Below are 11,627 nucleotides of genomic sequence, written 5' to 3' on the forward strand. Positions count from 1 at the left end.
CCCAGTCATATCAACATGGCAACTCTAAGGAGGGTGAGGAGGTGCAAAAGGTAATGAACCAAAACAAGACCACAAGTAGACACTGCTATCTACGCCAGGATCTAACACAAGCAGTGTCACAGGCAATGAAAGTCATTGCTCATGTGAGCCCCCCGATAGTGAGGAAGACAAAGAAGAAGAAAACGAAAGAAAAAGGACAAGCAGAGAATTGTCCATCTCCCGAGATCCCAAGACATGTACCAGAAGACCTGGAATCAAGAGAAAGCACATCAACGAATATTGTCCCAAGAACACCACCCCATAATGGTGAAGCAGATGGGCTAATCGTTTCTGCTGCAGCATCAGCTTCACATTCTCCAAAACCAAATCGTGGGCAAACAGCAACCACAACCTCATGTTCACAAAAATCCACTTTTACACATCCAGCCTCAGATTCAGATCCAAAGCTTAAACGGTGGCACGCTTCAGAATCAGGTTCGAAAAAAGCACCTCGTACACGACCATCAATTACAGCCTCAGATTCAGATTCTTACGTACAAAGGGGAGAACCACGGGCTCCAGAATCAGATTTAAAAAAACCAATTGTCTCCTTAGTTTCAGGTTTGAAATTGACGCGGCTGGTTACTGCAGCTTCAGAATCAGATTCCAAAAAATCGAAAGGTCGGAAGCAAGCACCTTCAACATCACATAAAGATTCTACACGTCATCAACAACAAGCAGTTACAGCTGCAGCTGCAGCTGAAGCAGAGTCACGTCAACAGCCTTCTGCAGCTGCAGCTTCGGGTTCCCCTAACCAAAAACTGACCTTGGAAGAATAGAAAATTATTCAAGTTGTGTTTCAAGACGACATTCAAAGGGGTGCAACTCTGCGATTGGGCTATGTACGAAGCAAGATGTGTACTCACAAGAGCTTAAGAAAATATGCAGTGTTTAAAAACAGCGTAAAGAGGGTACTCAATTTTATCAACTACCAGATCGAAACTTCAAGACCATCCTCATCTGCAGCAGTCCCTGTGAGCACTTCTGTGCAGGAAGTGGGCATGTGGCTGGACAGCATAGATCCAGAAAATGATGGGAGTTCCCAAAGGTCCAAGGGCAGGCAGTATTGGGATGAGCGCGACACGAAAAGCACAGATGCTTTTGAAGAGTACATTGCCTGCCCAAAGAAAGACGAGATAAGAAGAGTGTTTATGGGGGATGATAAGCTCTATAGCATCATGATGAACGAAGGGTTCCCACGGTGTTATGAAAAGGTGAAAATGGTCATCAGAAAAAGATTGCAAAAAGATTGCAAAAAAACACCGTGGGCATTTCCTCCTCTCCTCTGCTCTCTTTTGGGCATTTGCCCCCTACTTTCATGGGCCTTTGCCCCCTCCCTCATGGGCATTTGCTTCTGTCTACCTAAAAAAAGTTAACAAAATTAAAACCAAAATACAAAATTTATTGGACTGTCACTAAAGGCTGTCTAGAAAACGTTAACCCTAACCCCGCCATAGTCAAGCATTGCATTTGCATTTGCAGTTTAATCTGTAGGTCCAGATTCACAAAAGTCAAGTCAGAAGCAATTAGCCGGTCCAGCTGCAGATTCAGTCTCATCATAGTCAAGATATCAGCCAACAGCATTGGCAGTTGCAGCTCCAGATTCAACTTCACCTATAAAAAGTAAAAAATAGTATAAAAGTCGTAGAACTCTCGTTAAAATCTGCCTGGTCAGAATTCACTGTAAAAATTACAAAAAAAAAAAAAAACAAACAAATGTGTACAGAACAGAAATATGTCCACAGAAGTCGACTTATTAGCAACCACTAGTTGCAGATCCAGATTCAGCTTCGCCATAGTCAAGTCAACCGCAAATAGCATTTGCAACTTAATCTGCAGCTGCGAAAGTCAGAAGCAAGCAGCAGGTGCAGCTCCAGCTCCAGATTCAGCCTCGCCATAGTCAAGTCAACTGCAAATAACATTTGCAGTTCAATATGTAGCTCCAGATTCACAAAAGTCAAGTCAGAAGCAATTAAAAATTACAAGAATAACCAAAACAATGTGTACAGATTGAACATATGTCCATGCAATGGAGATACCGCTCTAACAATGTTAGTGATTTGTCAGGGATAAAACACAAGCTGGGCTAACCAGCCCCTGGGGAGTGCCCCACAAAAATCTATATTGTATATGAAGCGCATCTCTATTGATTAAACTAACCCTAACCCCCTTCCTTCAGTGGGTTAGTTCCCCACTTTTCCTCATGGGCGTTTGCCTCCTTCTGGGCATTTGCCCTCTTTTTGTGGGTATTCCACCCCTTTCCTTAGGGAAATCTGCCCCCTCTTGTTGAACTCTCACTTAAATCTGCATAGTCAGAGTTAAGTATCAAAACAACCCCCAGAAAATGTTTAAATTCATTAGACTCTCACTAAAGTGATAAGAAACACCAAAATACTTCATGCAAAACAAAAATTTGTCCCCAAAAGTCAAGTCATAAGCAACCAGCATGTGCAGCTCCAGATTCACTCTCACCATAGTCAAGTCAACAGCAAAGAGCCGTTGCAGTTTAATCTGCAGCTCCAGATTCACAAAAGTCAAGTTGTAAGCAACCAGCAGGTGCAGCTCCAGATTCAGCCTCACCGTAGTCAAGTTAACAGCAAACATCAGTTGCAGTTGCAATTATCAATACTTTATTTCCATCGTCTTCTTTTTTTCCTTTCTCTGCCTCTCTGTTGTCTGATGGAGTCGGCTGATTTACAGGCGGGTTGTGTGCTCTAACTAAAAGTCTCTTTTCCGTTGTACGAGTTGTGTACAAAACTGTAGAGGTCTCATGTTTGATCTTCCATGGTTTAACTCTAACAGGGTTGTGAATGCAATCATCGAAGAATCAATGATCAGCACTTTATTTCCATCGTCTTCTTTTTTTCCTTTCTCTGCCTCTATGTTGTCTGATGTAGTCGGCTGATTTACAGGCGGATTGTGTGCTCTAACTAAAAGTCTCTTTTCCGTTGTACGAGTTGTGTGCAAAACTGTAGAGGTCTCATGTTTGATCTTCCATGGTTTATCTCTCATAGGGTTGTGAATGCAATCAGCGATGAAACAATGATCAGCACTTTATTTCCCTCGTCTTCTTTTTTTCCTTCCTCTGCCTCTCTGTTGTCTAAATCGTGCCGACCAGGGTCCCACGAAATCCACGCCTCTGATGGAGTCGACTGATTTACAGGCGGGCTGTGTGCTCCAGATTCACAAAAGTCAAGTCGTAAGCAACCAGCAGGTGCAGCTCCAGATTCAGCCTCACCATAGTCCAGTTAGCAGCAAACAGCAGTTTGCATTGCATCTGCAGCTCCAGATTCATAAATTTCAAAGCATAAGCAGTCAGCCAGTGCAGCTCCAGATTCACAAAACTCAAGTCGTTAGCAACCAGCAGGTTCAGCTCCAGCTTCAGTTTCAACAAAATAAGCTTCTGTTATATACCTTCACAAGAGCAAACCTCTAGTTGGATTGTCATTGAAATCTGCCTAGTCAGAGCTAACTATAACAAAACCAAAAAAAAAGTAAAATAAAGAATAAAAGAATTCATTTGCCTCTCACTAAAATATGCTTATTAAGAGTTGAGTATGAAAAGGCCCCTAAAAAGTTAAACCCTAACTCCCTTCCTTCAGCGGGCTTTTGCCCCCTTTGTCCATGGGCATTTGCCCTCTTTCTGTAGGTACTTGCCCCCCTCCCTGATGGGCATTTGCCCTCCTCTTGGGGCAAGTAGGGGCAAGGATTCCCTCAACAGCCCAAAACCAATGGCTTCTATCATTAATGTCGCTGTTCCCAAAGAGGCTTTTATCGACCTTCATTTTTCAGTCATCGACACTATCCTTTTCAAGATGCAATATGTACGTTGTGATATTGCGGATTTCGAGGGGCTGAAAGAAGCTCTTCAGAACTTGAAGCAAGGAATTGGGAGACTTACCGACTTGAAGTTCCCAACAAACTCCCTGGGCTGCAATTGGCTGATGCTTTGTAGCAGACACCAAAAAGGCTTCCATACTGTGGGTCACGCACTTTCTGTTTAACTTTTTGCCACCATAGGGCTGGGTCGATAAATTGCTTGTTGTTGTCTATCACTTTTTTAGCCGTTAAAGCTTCATAATTCCTTGCAGTCCTACCATCAGAAGCACGTGGATCAGGCATCAAAATATCCATGCGATTGCCAACTTTAGAAATTATACCGTGATTGCGCAGTTGGCGAAGGGCTTCATTACTTGCAACACTTGTACCTGTAGCTCTTGCCCTTGCAATTGGGTTTGGTCTCACACCAGTCTTACCATGGAGCATGTAAAGTGCTAACAAAAGGCTTTCTAATGGGTTATCTGTTGGTATGCTATCCCATTTGTCATCAGGGAGTGCCTTTTGTAATGCCCGTACTAGTTGCAGAGCAAATTTTTCTAAGTTAGACTCTTTCGCGAGCAAGTTTAAGGCATCTGGGCCAAGTTTTTCTGTTAGGTAGTCTTCAAAGGTTGTTACAGATGCGAAAATGTTTTGAATGGCGTATTCTCCTTCAAAACCAGCGTGTTTCGAAGTGATGTGTGCTCGAAACAATTGTGCCATATAGCTCTTCAGCGCGTTTTTCCTGTCTTTCTTTGCGCGCCACATCAAATGTGTAGAACTTTGTTGAGACAGGCGGGCTTACCTGTTGCTTTGTTGAATTTGGAGGGTATAAAAAAAATAGCAAAATTAGATGGTTATGATTCTCATCCTATTTGTGTCATAAGTAGGGAACATTATAACACTCCCATTTTTAATTGTAATAGAGATGCAAGAGATGTGGCGACTGGGAAGAGGGGGGAACCGATTATTTTATATCTTGCCGACTCTCATTTTTATTTGGTAAAGAGTGTCAATACTTTGTTAGGAAGAGAGGGTAGATTGTGTTTGAATTGTTTTAAGTTTTTGAAGAATCGTGTTCGAGTACATAAGTGTGATAAGGGTATATGGTTAGATTGTAAATGTTTTTGTTCTTCTGATAACGAGGGGAAAGAAATAATTCAATGTCCTTCTTGTTTTAGGATTTTTAAGAGTAGAGAATGTTTTAATAATCATATAACTTAAAAATCACAATTTCCGAGAAAAGATGAATAGCCAAGTTATGAAAGAAAGGGAAATTTTGCATTAAAATACTGACAAAGGAGGTGTAAATATTGTTTCATGTCACTCTGAAACTGGGATTGGTTGATTTAAGCTACAACTTTGAATGTAATTGGTTCATTGAACTGTCTGGCAACAAAACTGTCCAATAACAAACTGTACGATAACAACTTGGCAACTGAATTAGTGGAAAATATGAGTTTTTTAAACCAATCACAATCGAGGAAATTGCAATTTTTATGCTTACACCTTTTAACCCTCATTCAGCTTCCTTTTTCATAGTCCACTTGCAAGTAAAACAAAACGATACCATACTACACTCAAAGAAAGTGCTTGAGAGTAATTTAGGTCCAGTTGATCACAGTGAAGCTACATGCCTGTAAAGCTAATAAAAGTTGCTTACAGTTTCCAGTTTGTGTTTGCTGCTGGTTCACACAAATATTATATAGGATAATTTAACAACACAAATTTCACTATTCTAAGGCTTCTATCACTTTTATTTTTCATTCATGTCACGTAGTAGTATAAGGGGACAGAATGGTCACTTTTTATGCTAATTAGGTAGAAATATCTGGGATCATAATATGCTAATGAGGTCGGTGCGGGGTTGTTCGTGGAAAAAGGGAGTGATTCCTTAGAAAAATATTCATTTAATGTTTTGTTTTAATTTAGATTTTTGTTTCTTTGAGATTTAAAGTAAAATTTGGTTTTTATTTACCTGAAATATTCATGATAGACTGATAAATTGCACAAACCAGACAGACAGAGAGCAGATCTGTGTGTCGTAGTTTGTGTTATGATTTTCGTTTTGTCTTCTCGATTTGTTATGAAACAAAATAAATAATCCAAAACATGTGGTAATTCGCTTGTATCTTACGCATACGTATAAATTCCATTTTATTGTATAGTAAATTGAGAATCTTGAGGATTTTTATTTTTAGAAAAATTCTTTGTCTCTTATTGCTACTAAAATGGCGGGGGCTGTTGTTCGAGAGATAGTTAATAGAGAAGAACGAGAAGCGGATAACGAAAATTTGATTGAAAGTTTCGTTTCTAAGTTGGAGAATCCTATGGATGGAGTTGACGAAGATGAGAGATTTTTTCCTATGCTTGATTTTGTTAAAATGACTTTTGAAAAGATTGTTTCACGTTTCAATGAGCTTGTACAGCAACTTGACAGTAGAGATTTCGACCAGAATTTTAAAAATTTGGTTAAAGAAAGAAAGTATCATTCGATGGATGGAAAGTTTCAAAACCATTTATGAATGTTGTTTAAAAGTGAGTGTTGAAGAAAGTGAGTTGATAAAGAAAGAGATAAAGAGAGAAAAAGTTGTTGTAGAAGAAATGATGGAAGTGTTGATGAGTTGTTGGATGGTTCAAAAGGATTTAGCACAGCCGCTTTTTTCTGATCCTGATGAATTAGCATTTTATTTACCTTTGACGGGTGAGTAATTTTATTTATTTTGTCTTTATTATAGAGGAAGATAGATGTGATTTTGAGAGTCTCGATGGATTGCCGGCTTATGAACAGAGAATGCTATTCCAACAGGTCACTTGTAGTTTTGTTTCGTTGTTAGAGGAGCTCGAAGACGGTCCATGTTTTGATGGAGTGTTGTGTGATCTTCTTATTGAGAAAGAAAGAATAGCAAGGTGGTGGAAGGATAAGATTAGTTATTTGGAAGACACAGGTGTAATTGGAGAGGATTCTATTTTGCTAAAACAAGAATTGAAGAAGGGAAGAAGAGGTTATTGATGATTTATTTATTCACTTATTGAAACTGAGGAATTTACAAATCATAAAAAGAGGTCAATTGATTTTTGGTAAGTTGATATATTTTGATGTGACTGTCTGAGAGAAAGCACGTATCAATATGGCGTCTTCTTCTTCGACTATCTGTGGAAATTCTGTAGAAATGCGTGATATGTTTAAGAGGGAGACCGAATATTTCAGACATACGAAAAGATATGCAGTTGTTACAGATGATGAGGAATTTGCATTTCGTTTGGAACAATTACAGAACGAATTGACAAGGATCAAGTGTTAAAATGATCTCAAAAGACAAGAAATAAGTAAAAGTGTGGAGTTAATGAAAGATGGTGAACTTTTAATGGAGATTCGAAGTCAGAAGAATAAATTGGATGAATGGGAAAGATATTTGGAAAATTTTAAAAGGAAAAGATTGTGTTTGGAGGGATTAAGTAAGTTGGCATTAAGTAAGTTGATGTGTCTTTTTAAAGAAAATGGCTAAAGGTGGACGTGACGTTTTTTATGAAGAGAAACGTGATAATCATTTGAACATTTGAAGACCTCTTTGAACTCTCTTGAACCTCATAGAACTCTTTGAAGACCCGCGCAGGGGATTTGGGTTCTGTGGGACCCATGACGTCAAAAAAATCGTAAAAAATTAATTTTTCATCCCGGAGCTCTGAAACTGTCCAAAATGGAGGATCATAGAATAAGCCAATCACATGCCTCGTTTTATTGGCATCAGTTGCATATTTCATCCGTGAGTAATTTTCTCTTTAACCACTTTGTGAACACTACGATGGCGAGCCGGCGTCGGTACCTTACTGAGGAAGAGATTGCCGCTTTGGTCGAAAGTGGTTGGGATTCGGACGCTGATAGCTACGCTGGAGGCATTTCCAGTGATGAAGAAATCGTCCTAAATACGCAGCTCGGTCTTGACGATGATTTTGCAAGGTAAGTGACTCAGAGAAATTTCCTAGTTTGTAGTCAAAATCTATACGCCATGAACATCTGTTCAAGAATTGCGGGAAAATTTCAATCATTTGGTCTCGTTACCTATGAATTCTTACGTATTTCGTAAAAATATACTGTCAAGTTCACATATTGTGGTAAATAGCCGTTTATCTTGGTAAGGAAGGCTTTTTTAGCTCTTCGATGCAAAGAAATTCTGCATGGGCTTGGATGCGACGCCGAAGTATCATATGTCATCGAAAGTGCATTCCGTTGCTATCGAGCAACCAGCAACAACAATCAACCATATGAAGTGGTAACATTCGAAGTCGTTGTTATTTTGTTCTTTCACGATGTCGCTTTCGCACAGTAGACACAGTAGATGATTTTTGTAGGTAATATAATAAAATTCCACGTACATGTACATTTTGTTTGTGCTTTCCTTCAATACCTTTTTTTCTTTGGTTAGTGATGAAGAAAGTAACACAGAAAAGCAATCTGTGGCACAAACTGGGTCTTTGGACGACGAAACAAGGGTAGCTGGTGCCACAGGTCAGTTTCAGTTATCTATATAAACTTTGTATTCATATTACTATTGTTCATCTGTGTAGAACTATCAGGTATACATGTATTCACATGGTACAATAACTGTAGTTATTGTTTATGTTTTTGTTTGAAAGGGACCCAACCTGTAGTAGTCTCTACTCCAAGCCCAAGCCAAGCAGATATGCCTGCTTCTGCACGTAAGTCTAAAAGCATTTTTCACTTTTGATTGATTGATCCTGTTTGGTAATGGTATATAAACTACTTTGGCCATTACAATGTCACACATTGTCATGCAACCCAAACATTGTAATTGTGTTATATTATCATCGGTCATTGGGATATGTACATTGACTTACATCTCATTGTGATGTTCACTAGAACCCATGGCCACTGCTTCGTTCTATGGTGATAGGCCTCGCAAACGTCCAGGTTAGTAATAAGTTTTGTTTCTTTGTGTGAAGCAAAATAATATAAAGGCTAATTATATCATTGTTATTATAGCTCCCCGTAACGTGCTGCACCTGCACCTGCACCTGCACCTGCACGTGGTCGAGGAAGAGGTCGAGCACCAGCACGTGGACAAGGCGGTGGTTGTGGGGCTGCAACAGCCAGCAATGTTGATACTTTCCTTTCATATGATGACCAGGATCAACAACATCAGCTTCCCCCCTTCAGTCCACAGCGGGCCATCGGGTTGCATTTGAATGCTCCTCTCCTTAGACAGTCCATGGTCACTGCTTTGGAGTTTTTTCTATTATTTTTCACTGAAAATATTATAGGGGACATTGTGAAACACACAAATACTTATGCCTGGGGGCATGTAGCGCAGACCTCATGTACCACCTACACCAATCCAGATGGTAGTTGGAATGACACCAACAATGAAAAGATCAAAAGGCTTATTGCCCTTCTCATTTATTTTGGTCTTGTCAAAGTTGGTGGTGAATGCTCCAACTACTGGAGTACAAAGACATTGTACAATGGGTTGTGGGCCAGGGGTATTATGAGTAAAAAACGATACAAAGCACTCATGGCCTTTTTACATGTGGTAGACCCTGATGAGGAAGTCCCGTAAGATAAACAGCTTTATTGAGTCTTTCAAGGAACGATGTAGGAACTTGTATCAGCCTACGCAAAATGTGGCCAATGATGAGCGGATGGTCAGATCTAGGCATCGCTCAGGAATTAGGCAGTACATCAAGGACAAGCCCACTAAGTGGGGAATCAAACTCTGGGTACTGGCAGACAGCACCAATGGCTATACCTATGACTTCAATGTCTACATTGGTAGAGCACAAGCGCAGGAAACCAGTGCAAATGGGCTTGGGTATGATGTAGTCATGAAATTGATGGATCCTCTTTTCGATCAGGATTATCATCTGTATGTTGATAACTTTTATTCTTCGCTTACGCTTTTCAAGGACCTGTTTGCTAGAGGCACCGAAGCCACTGGTACTATTATGGAAACCAGGAGAGATTTCTCAGCAAATCTCAAAAATAGCAAGCAATGGGCCAAAGGAAAGCCTAGGGGAAGTATGAGATGGGAAAGGGATGGTCCCTGCCTAGCTCTTCAGTGGATTGATAATAAAGTTGTGTCTCTTTTGACAACAATTGAAAATGCAAATTATCGAACAACAGCCACACGTAAAACTAAGACTGCAGGGGTGTGGGACAGTGTTCAGGTTTCACAGCCCGGTACTATTGCAAAGTACAATAAGTACATGAATGCAGTGGATCGTTCTGATCAGATTCTAACTTGTCAGAACGTTCTTAGGAAATGTCTGAGGTGGTGGAAAACTTTGTTCTTTCACCTTATTGACGTGGCTGTTGTAAATAGTTTTATTTTATTCAAAGCACACCAGAAACAATTTCCGGACAAAGAGGCATTGAGGCGTCCATCAAGCTATGACCTCATTAAATTTAGAGAGGAAATGGCAACTATGTGGTTTTCTGGAGTATGGTAATCCACCTCTACCCTCCAACCCTCTCCCACCTCCTCCTCCTAGTGCATTTGTGACGGAACACATACCTATGATGGTGGAGGTAAAGAAAAGGTGTGTGGTGTGTTATAAAAAAAATAAGGCTGATCTAAAAGTTAAAACTAAGTGCTCTGCCCCTCAGTGTAATGTTCACCTCCACATTACTGAGGACAAACATTGTTTTAGGGAATATCATTCAGCTGCCTTTCATAGTCATTGATTATTGTTATGCTTTCTATTTATTGTAACGGGATATCAGGGTCTGCCACCTTTCTGTTGTACCAAGAAACTGAAAATGCATTGTAAAGAGGTTTATATTCAATTGTAATGGTACAACAGAGGTGGCCAGGGGGGTTGCACCTCCCTGGTCACTTTCATCAAAGTATAGGGCTCCAGGAAAAAAAATTGATTTTTTCATTTTTCGCACCTCTTTTTCTATTGAAATGGCCATGTTAGAAAAAATTGTAAAAAATTCAGTTTTGGTTGTGTTTATTTCAAATTTTGGAGAATTGTAAGTAATAAGTAGAGGAAGCCATATAATTTAGACATTTATCTCAGAACTTTGCCTCTTGGTCAATAATTATGTTTAATGTTATAATTTATGCATAATTTATGCAAATTTAACCCATATATTATTTTTTGGCGAAAAAATGTTAGCTCTAATGCCAATTTTTTTTTCCCCCTTGAAAGAGTAATCTTTCCTGATTGCAATGCTGCCATTCTTTACACTCTAGCTTGTATGTAGACAGAGATATTTAATACAACAGGTGCGCCCTTCAAAAAAGGCCTTAAAAAGGGGTCTTCAGATACAAAACCCTTACTGGGTAAAGAAAGTAACACAACATGTCACGCGTGACAGCGTTATTTGAAGATTGCGCGACAAAAATTTTCCTCCGAGTCTGCTAGACAAAGCTTAAGTCCAATAAGTAAGAGAATGAGAGCAGGGTTAGCACCTTGGAACATGTAATAAGTTTAAATTTGAAATAAAGTGTGTGTTTTATTCATCGAACGATCCAATGAGTCGTACGCTCGAAAATTGACGCATTACGTAGCCTAGTCACCCCGATCGCTAGGCTTTAACGCCCTAACTAGCTTTCAAATGCATGTCAGGGCTACTTACATTATGTTTACCTTTTTAAATTTTACTGGGGGCCGAAGTCCCACGCTTGCGGCCTTTCGCCGCTCAGAGGGGCCTTTGGCCCCCAATAAAATTTAAAAAGGTAAACATAATGTAAGTAGCCCTGACATGCATTTGAAAGCTAGTTAGGGCGTTAAAGCCTAGCGATCGG

General features: G+C 39.8%; 1 protein-coding gene and 1 pseudogene across 1 annotated transcript in view; one reads left to right on the top strand and one right to left on the bottom strand.

Annotated features, from left to right (window-relative positions):
- Positions 1-1,342: 1,342 nt before the first annotated feature.
- The window catches only part of LOC138003967 (neurochondrin-like), a 104,742-nt gene continuing 94,457 nt past the window's right edge, over positions 1,343-11,627 (bottom strand). The window contains exon 3 of the mRNA XM_068850303.1: positions 1,343-1,653. Within this exon, the coding sequence (XP_068706404.1) occupies positions 1,441-1,653 (213 nt within the window). The 3' untranslated portion in view covers positions 1,343-1,440. The remainder of the gene's footprint in view (positions 1,654-11,627) is intronic.
- LOC138004415 (piggyBac transposable element-derived protein 4-like) lies at positions 7,662-10,558 on the top strand (annotated as a pseudogene).

The sequence above is a fragment of the Montipora foliosa genome, chromosome 5, assembly GCF_036669935.1.
Source record: "Montipora foliosa isolate CH-2021 chromosome 5, ASM3666993v2, whole genome shotgun sequence".
NCBI classification, from domain to species: Eukaryota; Metazoa; Cnidaria; class Anthozoa; order Scleractinia; family Acroporidae; genus Montipora; species Montipora foliosa.